Source organism: Oryzias latipes, chromosome 22, assembly GCF_002234675.1.
Source record: "Oryzias latipes chromosome 22, ASM223467v1".
NCBI lineage: Eukaryota > Metazoa > Chordata > Actinopteri > Beloniformes > Adrianichthyidae > Oryzias > Oryzias latipes.
Window position 1 is genome coordinate 2,486,323 of NC_019880.2, and position 16,105 is coordinate 2,502,427.

The 16,105-nt window shown below is 46.3% G+C and overlaps 3 protein-coding genes across 4 annotated transcripts; all 3 read right to left on the reverse strand.

Moving 5' to 3' along the window:
• Window positions 1-11: 11 nt before the first annotated feature.
• Window positions 12-3,432, reverse strand: psma3 (proteasome subunit alpha 3). Its single transcript, XM_023951354.1, has 11 exons — window positions 3,328-3,432; window positions 1,873-1,955; window positions 1,660-1,783; window positions 1,316-1,417; window positions 1,169-1,242; window positions 988-1,060; window positions 850-915; window positions 568-614; window positions 417-484; window positions 231-295; window positions 12-154 (listed from the first exon to the last, which is right to left on the reverse strand). The coding sequence occupies exons 1-11, from the start codon at window positions 3,346-3,348 to the stop codon at window positions 110-112; spliced, it is 768 nt and encodes a 255-aa protein (XP_023807122.1). The 5' UTR covers window positions 3,349-3,432; the 3' UTR covers window positions 12-109.
• Window positions 3,433-4,249: 817 nt separating this feature from the next.
• On the reverse strand, window positions 4,250-9,299 carry snx6 (sorting nexin 6). Of its 2 annotated transcripts, none has more exons than XM_004082134.4 (14): window positions 9,246-9,299; window positions 9,041-9,091; window positions 7,427-7,531; window positions 7,236-7,346; window positions 6,941-7,062; window positions 6,747-6,870; window positions 6,575-6,670; window positions 6,397-6,502; window positions 6,241-6,316; window positions 6,126-6,165; window positions 5,963-6,049; window positions 5,726-5,885; window positions 5,574-5,659; window positions 4,250-5,276 (listed from the first exon to the last, which is right to left on the reverse strand). In XM_004082134.4, the coding sequence occupies exons 1-14, from the start codon at window positions 9,249-9,251 to the stop codon at window positions 5,223-5,225; spliced, it is 1,224 nt and encodes a 407-aa protein (XP_004082182.1). In that variant the 5' UTR covers window positions 9,252-9,299; the 3' UTR covers window positions 4,250-5,222. The 2 variants fall into 2 exon arrangements, with proteins under 2 accessions (XP_004082182.1, XP_011488431.1); XM_011490129.3 differs by having other exon boundaries at window positions 9,041-9,088; window positions 9,246-9,266.
• A 1,307-nt stretch (window positions 9,300-10,606) lies between these two features.
• LOC101159957 (cofilin-2) lies at window positions 10,607-14,748 on the reverse strand. Its single transcript, XM_004082135.4, has 4 exons — window positions 14,614-14,748; window positions 12,411-12,718; window positions 11,774-11,850; window positions 10,607-11,693 (listed from the first exon to the last, which is right to left on the reverse strand). Exons 1-4 carry the CDS (start codon window positions 14,614-14,616, stop codon window positions 11,581-11,583), a joined length of 501 nt encoding a protein of 166 aa, XP_004082183.1. The 5' UTR covers window positions 14,617-14,748; the 3' UTR covers window positions 10,607-11,580.
• Between the last annotated feature and the right edge of the window lie 1,357 nt (window positions 14,749-16,105).

Here is a 16,105-nt window from a genome sequence, read left to right on the forward strand (position 1 = left end):
AGCAGCCGCTGAACATTTCCAGAATTTTATTTCCAAATGTGAAAACAAAGGAAGCGACGAACAATAAAAGACGAAGAGGAGACCGGAGGCAGCAGCAGCAGCTCTGGGCTCACATGTTGTCTTCATCAGAGTCGTCCTCTTCTTCCAACGAATCCTGCAGCAGAAAGATAGTCAGCTGACAACACCGCCCTCTGCAGGCGCCAACAGGAGCTACGGCGTTCTACACTCACCTTGGCGTATTTCTCTGCTTCCTCCTTGACGTCTTTAGGAACGAACTCGTGTCGTCCGTTTGTGACTGCGGAGGACAAGAAGCGGAGAATCAGCCGTCGCCGTGCCGACCACGGGCTTAGTCCCACAGCTCCCTTCCCATCATGCTCTGGGTCAGGCCAGCTAAAACGGCACAGGTTCTTTCTCACCTTCTCCAACCCAGCTGAGCTCCAACTCAAAGGCCTTGTCTTTCACTTCGTCGTGAACGATGTAGATTCTTTATAAAAAAAAAAAAAGGGAAATTTTAGTTTTTCAGCCTTCTTTGGTTCAGAGCTTCTTCATGAACAGAGTGAAACTCACATTTTAGCGACTTCTTTGACCAGCTCTCGACACGTCATGTCCTTCATCTGTCGGAGGAAACGGTCGGATATGTGAGAACGTCTCTGCTCGCAGAGTTCAACGTGTGAAATATTAGTCACAAAACAGCAGCTCCAGAACGTCAGAACTAAACCAGATTCATGAATCGTGTCTGAGCTCAGCAGAAACCCTTCGTGAAGGCCTGAGCTGCTGGTGGTCTCAGCAGTCGCCCGCTTTTACCAACCTTTCACAGTAAAACGCTCGCTGGTGTTCCTGCAGACTCACCTGCAGCTTTTCAATCTCCGTCTTGGCAGCTTGCTTTGCTTTCCCGATCGCACACCCCCAGTAACCCTGAAGACACAGAGGCTGGTTAGTCGGTCTCACCTGGAGTCACCTGAACGCACACGAACACACCCGACTCACGTAAGAGATACCAGACGGGTCGACCATGTAGAGCTGAGGACCGTCGTCTTTGTCATACGAACCCAAGATGAAGCTGAGAGGAGCAAACACGTGGGGGGGTTAGAGATCATAGACTACAAACACTTCTGCACTGTCCCTGAACGCACCACGGGTCTTTTTAAACGTGCTGAAGAACACCCACCTGCAGCCGAACGGCCTCACTGCGCTGTACAGCGTGTACGCATGCACATACATGGCCACTCTGTCAGATAGGTGCTGCAACAAAACATACACACCCTTAGCATCACCATGGAAACAGGCGTGACAACCTGACGGTAGGAAAACCAACCTTCAGAGGAATGTCGTGTCCGTAATTCGACCTGAAGTTGGAGGCTTCCTCTCTGGCTACTTCAGCGAGTGAGCGAGCATCAGCTAACAGGCCTGCTACCGCCTGGAGAGAGAGAGACAGACATCCATCAAGCACACCAGAAACTGTCACTCACAGAAGATCTTTCATTCATTTTTTAATGCATCACTTTAAAAACAGTTTAATAAACGGTCTCTGCCTGCAAGGAGGTTGTGAGAAAACAGGAGCAGCAGAAGAAAAAAAAACACCACAGATTCGGCGTGACGCTTTAAACCATCGCAGCTGAGAGAAACCGGGGACAAAAAAAAAAAAAAATCAGCTGTTACCATGCCAACGTGTCTGTCAATGTTGAAGATGCGTTTGTTGGACCCCTCCTCGTAAAGTTTGGACAAAATGAGCTTCTCCACCCCAAACACGACTCCATCTTTGCAGCGGATCCCGATAGCTGTGCTGGAAGTTACACAAACACACACACAGGTTACACACAGACACACAAACTGAGATGAGAGGCGTGGAAGGAGAAGGAGGACGGAACTGACCTGCTGTTCTCCACCGCCTTAATGGCGTACTCCACCTGGAAGACCCGACCATCAGGGGAGAAAGTGGAGGCAGACAGGTCATACTGCAAGACACACAAACACACAACATCAGCATTATACGCAAAATAGGAGAACAAACAGAAGTCCACTAATCCAGGACAACACCCAGACCTCGAGGGGGGGACGTGTAGCCTTGATTTGCTGTAATCAACCAAACCATAAATCAAATATAACCAGAACAAAAATATATATTCACTTTTTTTATGTCTGATTTTAAAGAAATTCTACAAAAATGAGTGTAAAGCCTTCATTATTGACCAACCAGGTGTTGTGACGTACCGATTAAAAACAATTATAGACCATCAGTAATCAATTTATTATTAATTTAAATAATATAATATATAATTTAAAAATAAAAAAACATTTTTAGTTCTGTAAATATGCTGCATGTTTCTACACATCTAGAGTAAAAAAAAAATCTTGACCACAACAACTTTTTTAGATTCAGTTTAGGGTCTCATCCGGTGATAGAAGTGACTCCGCATCAGTTTTTCTGCATTCACGGTGGAGGGGATCAGTGCTGGGTTGGACCGAGCGACTGAACCTGGTTTCAGCAGGTCAAACAAGGTCACTGGATCCATTCTCATCCATCACATCCACAGCTTATCGTTTTTATTTCAGGTGTTTTCCTCTCCACAGTTTTGAGCTCAAAACATAAATCACACAGAAAATTCATCCGTTCCTCTTTACATGCAATTTTATAATATATTTAGGATTGTTTTAATGATCAGGACTGAACTGAACCATTAAAAAAAAAGTCAGGATAATATATGAAAAGAATGGAAATATAACAAAAGTAATTCAATATAATTGATTTTAGGCTTCCAGTGTAGCGCTTTTAGACAACCTTGATTGATAGATTTTTTTTATGTTTTAACACTAACAGGAGCTTAAAAAAAATGTAGTTTTATTATAGAGACTCGTCTAAGCAAAAAAAAAAGTCAATTTGACCTAACATTAGACCAGAAACAAATCGCTTCAAACTGACAGATCTACCAAACAACGCGATTTTGATTTCCACATTTTCACCAGTTCTGTTAGCTAGCTCAGCTGCTAGCATCACTCCACGTAGAAGAAAAAAACAAACAAGCAAAGATAAAGAGGCCAAACAATCCCGGAGAATTCTCTCGAACAGTCTTCAAATCTTACTGATTTCAAGTATCTAAAACAAACAATAAATTTTTTTAAACACAGGTTTTACTTTCACTTCGTCTGTTAGCAGCCGCTCTGTGACTCAGCAGCAGGCTAACAGGCTAGCTTCATGCTGCTGTGTTCCCACGCTCCTGGTAATGTGACCGGCCTATTCCCCCCTCAAACCGATATGGACTCAAACTCACAACATTTAGCACTTTTATCACAAACGTACTGGATTAAAAGAGGCAATAAAAGACTCACCCCGGTTCCGATGGAACTCATTTTCACACAAACTTAAAGAAGCTTCAGCCCGTGTTTCCGGTGACGCTCGATCACTTCCGCCGGTCGCCTTCACAATAAAACGCTTTCCTTCAGCACATTACCCACGAAGAGCTTTTTAATCACAACTTGCCTTTAAAAAACACAGTAAAGTCCCCAATTTGTTTTTTTTTTTACTTGTATTTTTTTAATAAGCACAATTAAATTCTGATTAGAAAAATAATATCTTTTAGCTGTAAAAAGTATTGTACCTCCCAGTTATTTTTGTCAAGTTCTGGGTTCTTGACTTCATCATATTTTTTATTTATTTGCTTGAAATAGAACATGTGAAAATAACTAAAATAATAATGTTTACTTTATTTTTGTCGTAGTTTCCATTTTATAGCTTTCAAGTTTTTGAACTAACTTTAAAAATTCTATTCTGTTTTCTTCTCATAATAAATTACACCTTAAAAATGACAGTGAAATCCCTGAAAAACATTCAGATTGAAAAATATGCAAATAAACGTCTGCACTTGTTTATAATACTTACAATAAAATACTTACTTTATTCAGTTTAACTCCTTTAATGTACTTATATTTTACTGAAACAATACTTGAACCATTTTTGACTGCACTGCATTAATGTATTCACCTAAAACCTAATTCCAGTCTTCTGAGGAGAGTCCGGGTGTCACTGCAACAGGTATGTTGGAGGTCATGCAGCTCTTTGTTATAAAAAACCCTGAACAGAACATGGTTTTCTGCAGGTCCCTTTCAAAATAAAACTTGACCAGATGCTCCTGTGAACACTGAAGCACCAGTGAATATTTTTCTATGCTACAGAGACCTCGCAGGACCTTCAGGTGTACCTGTACCCCCCTCCCCATCAGGCAGAAGACAGTAAGAGGTTCACACACAGAACTTGTAAGAAAAGTGTCCATAAAGACTTTATTGAGCGTGAGAGAGAGAGCCGTGTGGATTACAGACCTGCTGAAGTTCAACCAAACAACCAGTGAGTTTATTCCTCACATCTCCATCTGGATCCGAAAGCTTTGGTCACATCAGAGTGAAGAACATTCATTTACAGTGCTGTTAAAAAACAGGAACTGAACATGTGATTCATTTTTTTTTCTGTTCTTACAGGAAATCAAAGTGTGACTGACGTTAAGGCAACAAGACTGAAGCTCCACCGCCGAGAAGATAAAGAAGAAGCTTGTCAGACCAGAAGAACCGAGCCACACGGATGATGAGCGTCTGTTAGTTCATAAAAACATATACAAGGACTTTATTATTACACTTTGATAATGGGGGTAGAGGAGGGGGGCCGGACTCCAGGAGGAGCAGCAGAAACAGAACGAGCCGCCATTTCCAACACATCAAGATGTTCGGCCTCCTCAGAGTCCGGACGTTCTCCTCAGGACAGCTTCCTGTCCAGTTGAACCCTCAGAACCCGCCCAGAAGCTTCCAGTTTGATGCTTTCCACCTGGACTCGGAGCGAGACGGAACCCCTCGGTGTGCTCAGACTCTGTAGGAAGGACAACCTCGTCTGCACAGTCGGGAACACGCCGAGCTCCAGAACCTCTGAGCTGCAGAGGCTGGAACACGTCTACTGGACGGATCCACACTGCAGCTGAAAGACCCCAAACTTTTTTTTCTGAGTAAAGACAAATCAAAAACGAGAAGAGGAAGGCCATGAATGTAACAAGTGGTTCTGCTGGACCGGGTTCAGAACAGGTGCCACTTTCTGATGTGGAACCAGAGAAGGAGAGGAGGACCAAGTGGAGCTGATGACGGAAACGGACTTCCTGTTCTCGCTCTCCGGTTCAGAAATGTTAGTGTCGCTCGTCTGTCTCCACTGGTTCAGTCCTCGTGGCGGGTCCAGCGGGTCCAGACAGTTAAGTGTTTCCTTTCAGGACACCCAGACAGCTCTGCAGCAGCTGGAGGTTCCCCTGCAGGAAAAAAACGGGTCAGACTGGACAGGTGAGGGGGCGGGGCCACAGCCAGAGGCTGTGATTGGAGGCTGAGCATGACAAAACGGCATCAGTTCAACCTATTTTTTGCTGCACCTGAGCTGTGACCCCCTGTGACCCCCCTGCAGCTGAAACATTTATGGAATTGACAAAACTGCAGCAACAGATGTGCTGTAATTCAGAAAAAGTTTGATAAGGAACCTCGCTTGCGTGGCCTGCAGGTGTGCGTGGCCTGCAGGCGTGTGTGACCAGCAGGTGTGGTCAGGCCCTCAGTACCTTGGCGTGTTTGAGCTCCAGCTCCGCCAGCTCCACCAGGTTTTTCCTGAAGGCAGCCACTCGTCTCGTTTTGAAGTCGATGAGCTCTGAGAAGAGAACTGGTGTTAGAAGGAAGGACGCCGCCGTGAACCTTTGCGTTCTGCACGGATCACCTTGCTTTGCAGACTCTGAGATCTTTTCAAACTTGTGGCAGCACAGTTGCTGGTTGTTCTCCGCCTGCATAACGTCCCTGTTTTTCGCTCGTGCTTTATCCAGAGCCTTGTTAGCGTTCTCGTAGTCCACCAGAGAGCGACTCCTGCGGTACAGCAGATCCTGCGGACACAAACAAGAGCATTTCCATGGTAACTGGCCTTCAAACGCACACCTCAGCCATCTGGGAGCGGCCTGACCTTTGCTGCCTGAGACTCTCTCAGGTAGTACTTGAGGAGGTCGGCCAGCTTCAGGTCTTCGTCTGCTGCAACCCGAGCCTCAATTTTCTTCAGAATGAAACACGAAAAAGTCAAAAACAAGCAGCAGAAAAACAAACAGCAGCTGCAACATCTGGAGACGCACCCGGGTCTTCTCAAACAGCTCAGACACCTTCAGGAAGAATCTACCGGAAAAGAAACGACGTGAGGAGGAGGAGGAGGAGGTTTGAACCAGACTGACCGGAAGAACGCCAGCATACTTGCAAAGATCTGTGGAGTCCTGCGTCCCCAGCGTGTAGAGAGACGAGGCGATTCTGTTCATGTCATCGGCGGCGTCTGAGTGGGAAAAGGAGACGGTTCCTTCAGGCACCGCCGCACAAACATCGGCGCTGACGTTCTGCGGGCGATGTTCTTACTTTTGTGCGAGCGGATCATCCGGTCGCATTTGGCCGAGGAGTCCTTAACCCGGTTGTGGTACTCCAACAGGAACGTCTTCTCGTGCTCGAAGAAATCGTCCACGTCCTGAGGGTCGCAGAAACGGAGGGCTCAGAGACGAGGGGAGGCGGGCGCGGTCTCACCTGGACGCACGCTCACCTTGACTCCAGCCACCAGGACGCCGTCCGCAGACTTTACCACGTTCTTGAAGAAATCTTCCAGCTTCTCCTTCTTGTTCTTCCCTCGAACGCTCAGCTGTAAAAACAGGGAGAAGTCACAGCTGCAAGAACGGAGGAACCTCTGCAGGAGCTCCTCAAAGACCAACACTCACATCCTGGTTATACTCCAGGAAGACGTGGAAGTTCAGGTCTTTCCTGAGGACGGGGTGGGCGGCCACGCGGCACAGGAAGACCTCATGCATGGCCACCGTCTTCTTAAAGATGGCCAGATACTCCCTGAGGAGAAACAGGAGGTCAGACATAACCAGCGGGGGGCGGGGCATACATAACAACCGAGTCCACTCACGCCTCCAGCTCCTGCTTCATTTTGGTGAACTCCTCCTTGGTCATGGAGCCTTCTCCCTCCCCGAGTTTCTGCAGCTTCTCTCTGGACGCATCAAAGTCGGGTCTGGGGGGCGCCGGGGGGATCTAGTGTCCAAAACACAGTTGGAAGGCATCAGTTTCAAATCTCGAACAGGAGAGCCTCAGGATCCGGTTACATACGTGCTGCTGACCACACAGACCCACAAAGGTGGGTTCTGTCACACAGAACCCGACTGCAGAACGACTTCTAAAGAAGCGGAGATGAAAAAGGCTCTTACGATGTATCCTGCATAGTCTTCATTTTCCACAAAGGAGTCGTGCAGCCAGATGAACTCCTCGTGCTGACGGACCACCGAGAACTCGTTCTGCTTGAAGTTGGGGAGCGTGCTCTGCGGAAAACACGAGGCGCGTCGGCAGGCGAGCAACAAAGCGGCGAGGAGCGTCACGGCTCGAGTCGGCTGAGGCTCACCTTGGTGTGGACGGTGAACTTCACCTTGTCTCTCTCGCTTAGAGCGTCTGAGATGTCCACCTGCAGCGTCGCGTCCATCTCCAGATCCACGTTGACCGCCCGTGGCTTCAAAATACAGACCACAAATCCCATGATGCAACAGTCACAGAGAGCAGCTTCTGCTGGCAGCGCACCTCACATCAAAATTCTCTTTTCTAAATCTGATGTCAGAATTTTTGGCATAAACTAGCAGTCTGAAGGAGAACTGCTTTGAGCAGTCAAACCTCCTTAAAATAACCGACAGATTCCAGAACTTCTTTATCGGCACCAAAAGTACAGGTTTGTGTTTCCGAATCACAGCTGATCCGGGTCACAAAGATGCTGGTTCCTACCACCACCACAAATTCTCAGATGTAGGCACCGCTAAAGGGTGTCAGTGCGCACGCCGTTTGTTTGCACATGTCCACTTTACCGTTAAGGAACTTGGTTTCCACATTGGAACATTTACTGTGTTAAAATATGCCTTGCTCACTGGGATCGCTTATACTTTCATTTATGATTGTGAAAAAGGTCCAGTGGACTTAGCGGACATTTGTGAACCAGCAGCAGCTTTCTCGTGACTTTGGATCGATTTCACAGCTTCGTCCAAGGTCCCCAAAACCAACCCCTGAACATTGAGGACACTGAGGAAACGCACGACCTTCGTCGTTGCAGACCTGAATCCCACACGTCACATCATGACAAATAATGTAAAGAAGCCTGGGAAAAAGCAGGTTCAAGCCCTTAACACAGCATGTAATTACATGTGAAGCATGTAATAAAATTAAACGAACAATCTGCTACAAAATATTAAAAACTTGGGAATCACTTTTTCAATGTCCTGTGACAAAATGATGATGTTTAGAGCACAGATATGGTATGGAATAAGTCCAAAAAGCCTTGATGTGTGTAAGTTTTCTATCCGCAAAACAAAGGCGATCAGAAAGACGTAAAATATTAATAATTTGTTCGAATTGAGGTCCATTTTGTTTATTTCTGTGTTCAGACTTTGAGGCGCTGTGGTTTGTGGTCACCAACTTATAAATGTGTGGTCCCTCTCAGATGCAGGTCTGCTCTGAAGTCAGCATCAGTGAAGCAGCTGCGCTCACATGACGAAGAGGAGGAGGAGACTCATTCATCTGTAGGACAACCAGAGACCAGACACACTGGAGGATCCACTGAAGATGGTTCTGGTGTTTGGAGAACCTTCAGTCTTTTCCACTTAATGGTTTTATTCCTGATAGTACGGAGGGAGGGCCTCGCTGCCCGCCGATGGGCTCACCATGACGGACAGTCAGCTGACTCACAGCTGACCTCACCGGCGGAGCTCGCGGCCTGCGGCTGCCCTCCCTCCCCCGGCCGCTCCCGGGCCGTCAGGTGGCTCCGGGCCGGATAATAAAGCCAGAATCCCGGGACGAGTTCCGTTAGCTCCAATCCAAGCTAATGTTAGCATGCACTGCTAACGTGCAGAAAACAATTCCAACCCCGAGACTGAGCATATCGGAACCGAGCATCCGAACCAGCACGTGCTGTGACAGACAGGTGGACATCTTCGCGGACAGACACACACAGTCCCCTGGAGAGAAGAGCACTCACCCCGCGGTCCTCCTCGGAGAGGAAATCAGGTCCGTCGTCCAGCCCTTCCTGCTGCAGAGACACAAACAGACCTGTAAGTTCAACCCCGGCTCCAGACAGGCTGGAACACCCCCCGGAAAACCCGCACGCCCGGCAGAGCCGCGCTCAACCCGAATAACGGGACGGAAAGCAGAAGGAACCCCGAGGAGAGGCGGCGGACACCCACCATCATGGCTGCGAGCGGCTGGTGACAGGAAGTGGGCCGTGGTTTGCCAGATCTCGCGAGAGAATCAAGCAGCTCATTGGAAACTAGGGGGAGGGGCGGCGTAATAAATAACAACAAATCAAAGTAAACAACAAAAAGAGGACAGTTCTACCCAGAAAAAGGTTTAATTTATCAATTATTTGTTTCAGGAATGAAGTTTCACTAAACTTCGTCTTTTAAAAAATGTTTTCTTAAATTTGCGATTATTTCACGTTACTAAATACATTTTATGTGGTTTCAAAACAGTTGTATTCAAAGCCATTTACTTTAATTTAGAAAGCTTATAATGATATATATTTAAAATTAAATATGTTTTCTTTTAAGCAAATAACACCTCAGTAAGTGTATTAAATTTTTCTTCCAGGATGTTTGTTAGATTGATCAAAGGTCTTATCCCTAAATTCTTTTGTCAAAAATTTGTTAGAATAACATTTTGTCGTTCAGCAAAGTAGCCATGTTGAGTCACTGGAATAAATAAAAAAGGTTCTATATTTGACCGTCTTGCATCTCAAACCAACAAAAAACAGCATTAGAAAAATTATATTAGGTTTTAATTTTAAGTTTTTTTGTTCTTTGAACATTTCAGGCTCACATTAAATCAATTTACTGTTTCTATGCTGTTTGATTTCAGGACAAAAGAAAAAAAAGGCAAGATTTTTTTATTCAGAATCTCCAATAACTTAGTCATAATTCATTATGTGAATTTGTTTCCATTATAACTGTAAGCTGAATGGACGCGGAGCTGCAGCATCCTGGACTAGTTTTCTCAAAGCATTTTTAAATTTGGAATTTATATATATATTATATATATAATATGACTTAACCTCCTTACTAAGGATATACTTTGTTCTGAAAGGAGACCCGATCTTAACATGTGTTTCTAACAACAGAAAATGTCAGCTTTATAGGAGTTTTATTAGGCATTGAGAGCCTGAAGGCATCATAGTGTGTTAACTTCACCTCCACCTAGTTATGACCTAAACAGAAGCAGCCATTCAAGAGAACAAAAAACAGTAGGATGCAAATAAGGTAAATTTTGTTTAAATTAGGTTTTTTGGAACATATAAAATTGCACCCAGAAAACCTCACTCCTGAATTGGTGTAAATTAGCTCACTTATGTTAAATTCATGTATTTGGAACATTCTAAACCAGCTTTAGAATAGTTTAGGAGCTGAATTCATCACCTTTTGATGTTTGAATATTTGAGTAACTTCTAGGATTTTTACTTCCCCCAAAATGTCGATTTCACACCTTTTAGCACAGCAGAACAAAAGCGTGTTAAACATCACAAAATACACATCTCAGACCCAAAAATTCCCTCTTTCAGTTCAAGTTCGAGACCTTCAGCTTTATTGTATTCAATAAGACCATTTTAGACAGAATGAGAATCTGCGGATGCTCCTCCCACAGACAGGAGGCGCCGTTATGCGTGTCGTATGTTCCCAGGTGTGGCTGTGATTGGTGGAAGGAGACACGGCGGGAAGCGCGAGATCTGCCACAGGCTTTTATTGCAAAGTGGCTTCCTGTGATCTCAGAAACAACGTTCCACTTTAAGGCTCCGGATCTTGTTGCGGTGGAGGTGGCGTGTTTTTTTGGGGGGTGGGGGGGGGGGGGGGGTCATCTCTCACTGCTGGGGTGAACTCTGCGTCTGTAGTGCTTCTTGACTAAATAAAAGTGCACTCTAACTCTGCTCGACGATTACATTCAAACTGAAAGTAAGGCGACGATCAAACGGCTAGAAGGATGATGTGTTTGGAGGCGGAGGGGGGGCAGGAACGAGAAGAAAACACAGAATTCAACGTTTAATGTTTCAACAAAAAGTGCTGAAAAACGGGATGCATAGTCTAACACAACACCGGGGGGGTTACAGAGAGGAGGGGGGAGTCACATGGACAAAGTGTGACCCGTGTGCGGCAGGAGGCAGTGTTGGGCGGCGCCCTCTTCCACACGTGGCTGCTTCCTTCATTCCCGACTTTTTGGCAAAACTCTGGCTGGGAAAGACGACCAGTGAGGGGGGTGGGGTGGGGGTGAGTTGTACTGTTTGTGAGCTGGGGGGTGGAGGGGTGCTTGCATACCATTTTGTTACTTGAGATCTCCTGTTAGGTTGAGAAAAAAACAAAACAAGCAAAAGAACCAGAACAAAAAGAACAAAGAGGCCTAGAGATGCTAACTCCTTCAGGACATGGATACAGACATGGCGAGCTGCTGGGTGAAGTGGCGTGTTTGGGTGGGTGGGTGGGGGGTCGGTTGCTTCGGTCCTGATGGCACAGCGGTTGGCTCGGCTCTGCTGCGACATCACAGCGGCTTGCCTTCCAGAGTCACCACCGTGTTCCCGCCCAGCTTCTCCGCCAACGTGGCGCGGTCCTGAATGTCATCCAGGCCGTTCACCTGCCACTCGTGTTTGATACCTGGGGAGACGAGCTCGGGGTCAAAGCGGGATCACAGGTGCTCTCCCAGTATCAGCCGAGCGAGCGGGAGGCGGCCTCACCTGTAAACTTCTTCTTGATGGCATCTTTGGAGCTGGCGTAGATCATCTTGCTCTTCAGAGGAGCGCTCTCCGGAGCCCTGTGGGACCAAAATAAAAGCCCCCCCATCAGCTGCAGCTTCGGGTAAACACAGAGGACAACTGCTGCTCACATTTGGTTCAAAAAACACAGAATTGGAATAGGTTCTGGTTAGGAAGAGCGTTTTTTATCTTAACAAGGGCAATAAGAACACTAATAGAAATAATAGATTCATGTGTGTTTGGGTGGTAAAGGAGGAAGAGGGCAGCGTGAAGCCCGTCTGACCACGAAAAGTTGGGTTTGTTTACATCACAATAAGCTGAAGGCAAAACATGAAACATCCCATCAAAAGCTTCCAACATTCACAGAAGCAGTTACACTTTATTTTATCTGTTTTTTTTTTAAACAACAGATGTCTTATAGTCAGATATTTGAATTTTTGTTTAAATAAATGAACCTTTTTTAAATAAAGAACACTCAATTCTTGAAAAGCCTTCCAGGTTGCAGAAATAGACCCAGTCTTTCGTCTTCAGGAGTTATTTCAGACTCAGTGTGAGAACGGCAGAGGCATCGTTTTAACCTTTCGCTCATTTTAATTTAGTAAAAATGATGCTACGGTACCAGAAAATGAAGACCAGGTCCTCCTTCTTGGATTCCTTGGTCTCATAGGTGGCGTCATACAAGGCGTATCTACAGTCATTGGGAGGGAGGAGCTTGACAAAGCAGAGGTAGGGGTCGTCCACGGTCTCCCCGATGTCTCCCACCAGGATCTGCTTTCCGTCTTCTACAATGATATTCTTCTTGTCCTCGCTCATACAGAACATGACGGCCTTCTTCCTCTTCTTCACCTCATCCTGAGTTGAAGACTTCCTCACCTTCATGTCGTTGAAAACCCTGATGACTTCATCGGTAACTGTCACACCTGATGCCTGCAGAGGAGGTGGAGGAGGAGGAATACAGGAAGGCGGTTCATTCACTGACATTTCCCAAAAGCAGGAGCAGGTTTCTACACAGGAGCCCCAGTACATTAAATCCTGCTGAGCCTCCAAGAAAGACCCAACGGGTTCCTAATAAAAGCTCAATGTTACAGTGAAAGGTTAATTCATTAGGTTAGATATGGCCGGCCTTTATAGTTTAAACGTTACCAACTACGGACAAAAGTTGAGCTCCTTCATGACTGTCAACAAAAACGTCCTGACTCATCAGCCCGGATCCTTTTTGCATCGACTTTCAGGGAGAAAAAAAAACAACTAGCAGGGCTGATGAGTCAGGAGAGAATCCGGGAGAAGCGTAACGTTCATCTTTCCTGAAAAACGGCCCGGCCGGCGCCGCTCCTGCAGGAGCTCAGACTTCTGCGGTGTCACTCGAAGCGACTGCAGGGAGTGTCGTGAACCTCGCCCTCTCGCTGTGAGTCACAGCAAGGAAATGACATCACGAGAACCTCCAGCCCGGCTCATCAAGGAAAAGAAAAGTTCCAGCGGATTTAAAAAAAACAACACACAGCTTCCTGCTTACATTTCCCCCCCCCCCCCCCCCCCCCCCCCCACTGTATGTTTTAAGAGAAAATGAGACCACATGACTGCAGGCTAATGTTGGGTCTGATAACTGCACAAAGAAAAAGAAATGACTGATTTAATTGTTTTCTATCTCTAGATTTTCTCTGCAGCTTTTCTTCTTTAAGCCTTTTATTTAGCTAATATTATAGGGTGTAAACTCTGCAAACCAACTTGGACATATCTAGAGACAGAAACAAACATTTCCACTCTGTTGGAGGCTACATGCAAATGACAGGATTCAATGGAAAAGGGAAACCAGCTCGTCTGTGATGGTGTCAGGGCAAAAAAAAAAAAAAGGCAGGTCTGCTGGTCAGATTAAGGCCCGGCGTCAATGGAGGAAACGCACTGAAGGAAGCCCCGCACGTGTCTTACTGCGGGTCACCATCGTGTTTGGATATTTGAAAGTGTGGAAGGAAAAATAAATAAAGAAAAAGTCATCGAGAGTTCCTTCCTGAAGAGACACGTGAAAAACCCGACTAGAAACTCGGGTGAAAAACCGTCAGGAAACCCTTAGAATGCGCGGGTGCGTCAACGACGAGCACCGATGCGGCAGCTTAGTCCAAAAAGGTGCTCCTTTATCGGCCTCGGCTTTTCCTGTCCGCCATAAACGCCTTGTAATCACAGAAAAATGGCGTTCCTGTACTCTGAACGACCGACGTGACCGCGTCAAAACGAAAAACGCCGAGCAGCGGCGTCTGTGGATGAATGAAAGGGCCGCACTGATTGGTGCGGAAACCCGGGAACGAATTAGCTGATTAAGCGCTGGCTGCAGCCGAGCCCCGAGGCCTCCGCAGGTGCACAGTCACGCTCCGACTCGACCATCCGGACGAAGCCGCCCTCCCAGATCCAACACCGCCGCCTCGCACTCGCTCTCCGGCCCGGCTCGAGTTGGCCTGGATGGGTGTAGGTTGGCTGACCGAACAGGATGAGCGCTTTGTTAAGATGGCCGCCCCGGGCCACACGGCACGGGCGGCATACGCGGCCCAACTCGGCTCCGCGCGCACCGAAACCGGAGCCGAAACAATTTGCAAAACTTGTGTGTCTTTGTTCAAATGACGGGATAAAATCCCGGTTCTCCAGCTGTATGTAGATTTCCTAAACACCGATCAACCGCCGGGGAGAAGCGGCAGCCATGCTAGCTAACAACACGCTACCAGCCGACCCGCCTAATAATATCCCACTAAACACTCAAGAGGCACCGTCACTCCACCGAACCGGATTTTCGGAACCACGAATCGACCGGAGGAAGGTTCTGACTCGGTTCTTACCATTTTGTCCGGAGGTTTGAGCGCGCTGCGTCGGTTTCAGAGCGAGGTTTGTCGGGATTCAAAGCTAACTGGGAATGTAGCCGAGCGGAGGAGGAGGAGGAGGGGGGCGCGGAGGCTGATAGGCGGGGCGGTGGGCGGGGCCACGAGGCAGCCCTTTTTTCTTTTAATCAACTTTATTTGTAAATGCAGGCTAAATACGGAGCGCGCGCAGACAGTCACGTTGATCTGAAGTGCTGCACAATTAAAACAAACCTTTGGATGTAGAGATTTGAGATCTTTATCAGGGATATTTACTGAAGTCATTTCAAAAATAGTGATTGAATGGCGGTTCTCTGTAGCAGTGAAGGAGAAACAGGCGCCTTTTTTTAGCCTCCTAAAACAACCACAGCAGATCTACACTACAGAACCCCATCCAGGAGCTCACATCTGGATCTAAACAGGCCAGGGTGACCTGCAAACAGAGCTGTGACCAGCATCCTCCATGAAAAGGAGCTCTCTGCACCATCTTTGAGCAACTTCTGGAGATGCCATCAGAGACAGTTCCTCCTCTTCTGGAGTCAACTTCCTGCTTTTATTTTACTTTTCATCATCCTTTTTTTCTGATTTAAGGTTAGAATTCGAGGAAGAAATGGTATTGTGTAAGAATATAAATAAATATTCTTATCCGGATAATACTCCATTCCTTTGGTCTGACTCCACCCATGTCAGTGACTCAAACAAAGTCTCCTGGATCCACTCACACCTGTTTTTCCTGCAGGTGTGAGTGGATCCAGGTGTGTGCAAAGTCCACAGCTCATAAACCAGCGAACAACGCTGAAGTTGGAGCTGCTCCAGACACGGCGGCACCTCCCAGCTCAGGGAGGACAAAGCCCACAGAGATGATCCTACCTGCAAAAGCAAACATGCTCGTCCGGTTTGAGAATGCTCCTGTAGCAATCTGTCAGACTCTCAAGTGACGAGGAAACAGGAAATACCTGAAAGTCTGAAGCAGAAAATAAAATGATTTACATGATTTTTCTAAAATGCAAAGCCAAATAATACATATGTGATAATGCAGATAAGCTTCCTGCAGATCAGACTCAACCCTCCTGCTTCAGACTGTTGATCGATTGGGAAAGTTCTGCTTGCATTTGTGAGATAAACTGAAGTGAGAAAACAGAAATATCTATAAATTCACACCTGATCAGAGATTCTAAAACAGTTAAACCATTAAAAAGGTTTTAAATAAAAACATCTACATTATGAGTCAACATTTAACAGTCTTCTGTTGTTGCTCAACTCCTAAAAAATAAAAATAAAAAAACTGCTTCGTCTACATTCAGATCTGTTTTTTCCAGCCGCTCCTGCATGATCTCAACTCAAACCAACGGAGCACAAAATGAGACAAAAGCAACTTTTTATCTTCACCAAACCAAAGCAGGAAGAACGTTTGAATCTGGAGCAGATGCTTAACTTTATCAGCTCCTCTCTGTACAGCAGTGAAACAAAACAT

What these genes read in the sequence shown, in the direction of transcription:
- snx6 (XM_004082134.4), bottom strand. An exon ending in AGCTGTTTGAGAAGACCCGG is followed by an intron (nt 6,050 to 6,125) that starts GTGCGTCTCCAG and finishes TTCATTCTGAAG; the next exon opens with AAAATTGAGGCTCGGGTTGC. An exon ending in GAGAGTCTCAGGCAGCAAAG is followed by an intron (nt 5,886 to 5,962) that starts GTCAGGCCGCTC and finishes TTGTGTCCGCAG; the next exon opens with GATCTGCTGTACCGCAGGAG.
- LOC101159957 (XM_004082135.4), bottom strand. An exon ending in GACCTGGTCTTCATTTTCTG is followed by an intron (nt 11,851 to 12,410) that starts GTACCGTAGCAT and finishes TTGGTCCCACAG; the next exon opens with GGCTCCGGAGAGCGCTCCTC. An exon ending in CATCAAGAAGAAGTTTACAG is followed by an intron (nt 11,694 to 11,773) that starts GTGAGGCCGCCT and finishes TCGTCTCCCCAG; the next exon opens with GTATCAAACACGAGTGGCAG.
- psma3 (XM_023951354.1), bottom strand. Translation starts at nt 3,348, where the DNA reads ATGAGTTCCATCGGAACCGGG. An exon ending in TGAGTTCCATCGGAACCGGG is followed by an intron (nt 1,956 to 3,327) that starts GTGAGTCTTTTA and finishes TGTGTCTTGCAG; the next exon opens with TATGACCTGTCTGCCTCCAC. An exon ending in GCTCAGCTGGGTTGGAGAAG is followed by an intron (nt 296 to 416) that starts GTGAGAAAGAAC and finishes TGTCCTCCGCAG; the next exon opens with TCACAAACGGACGACACGAG.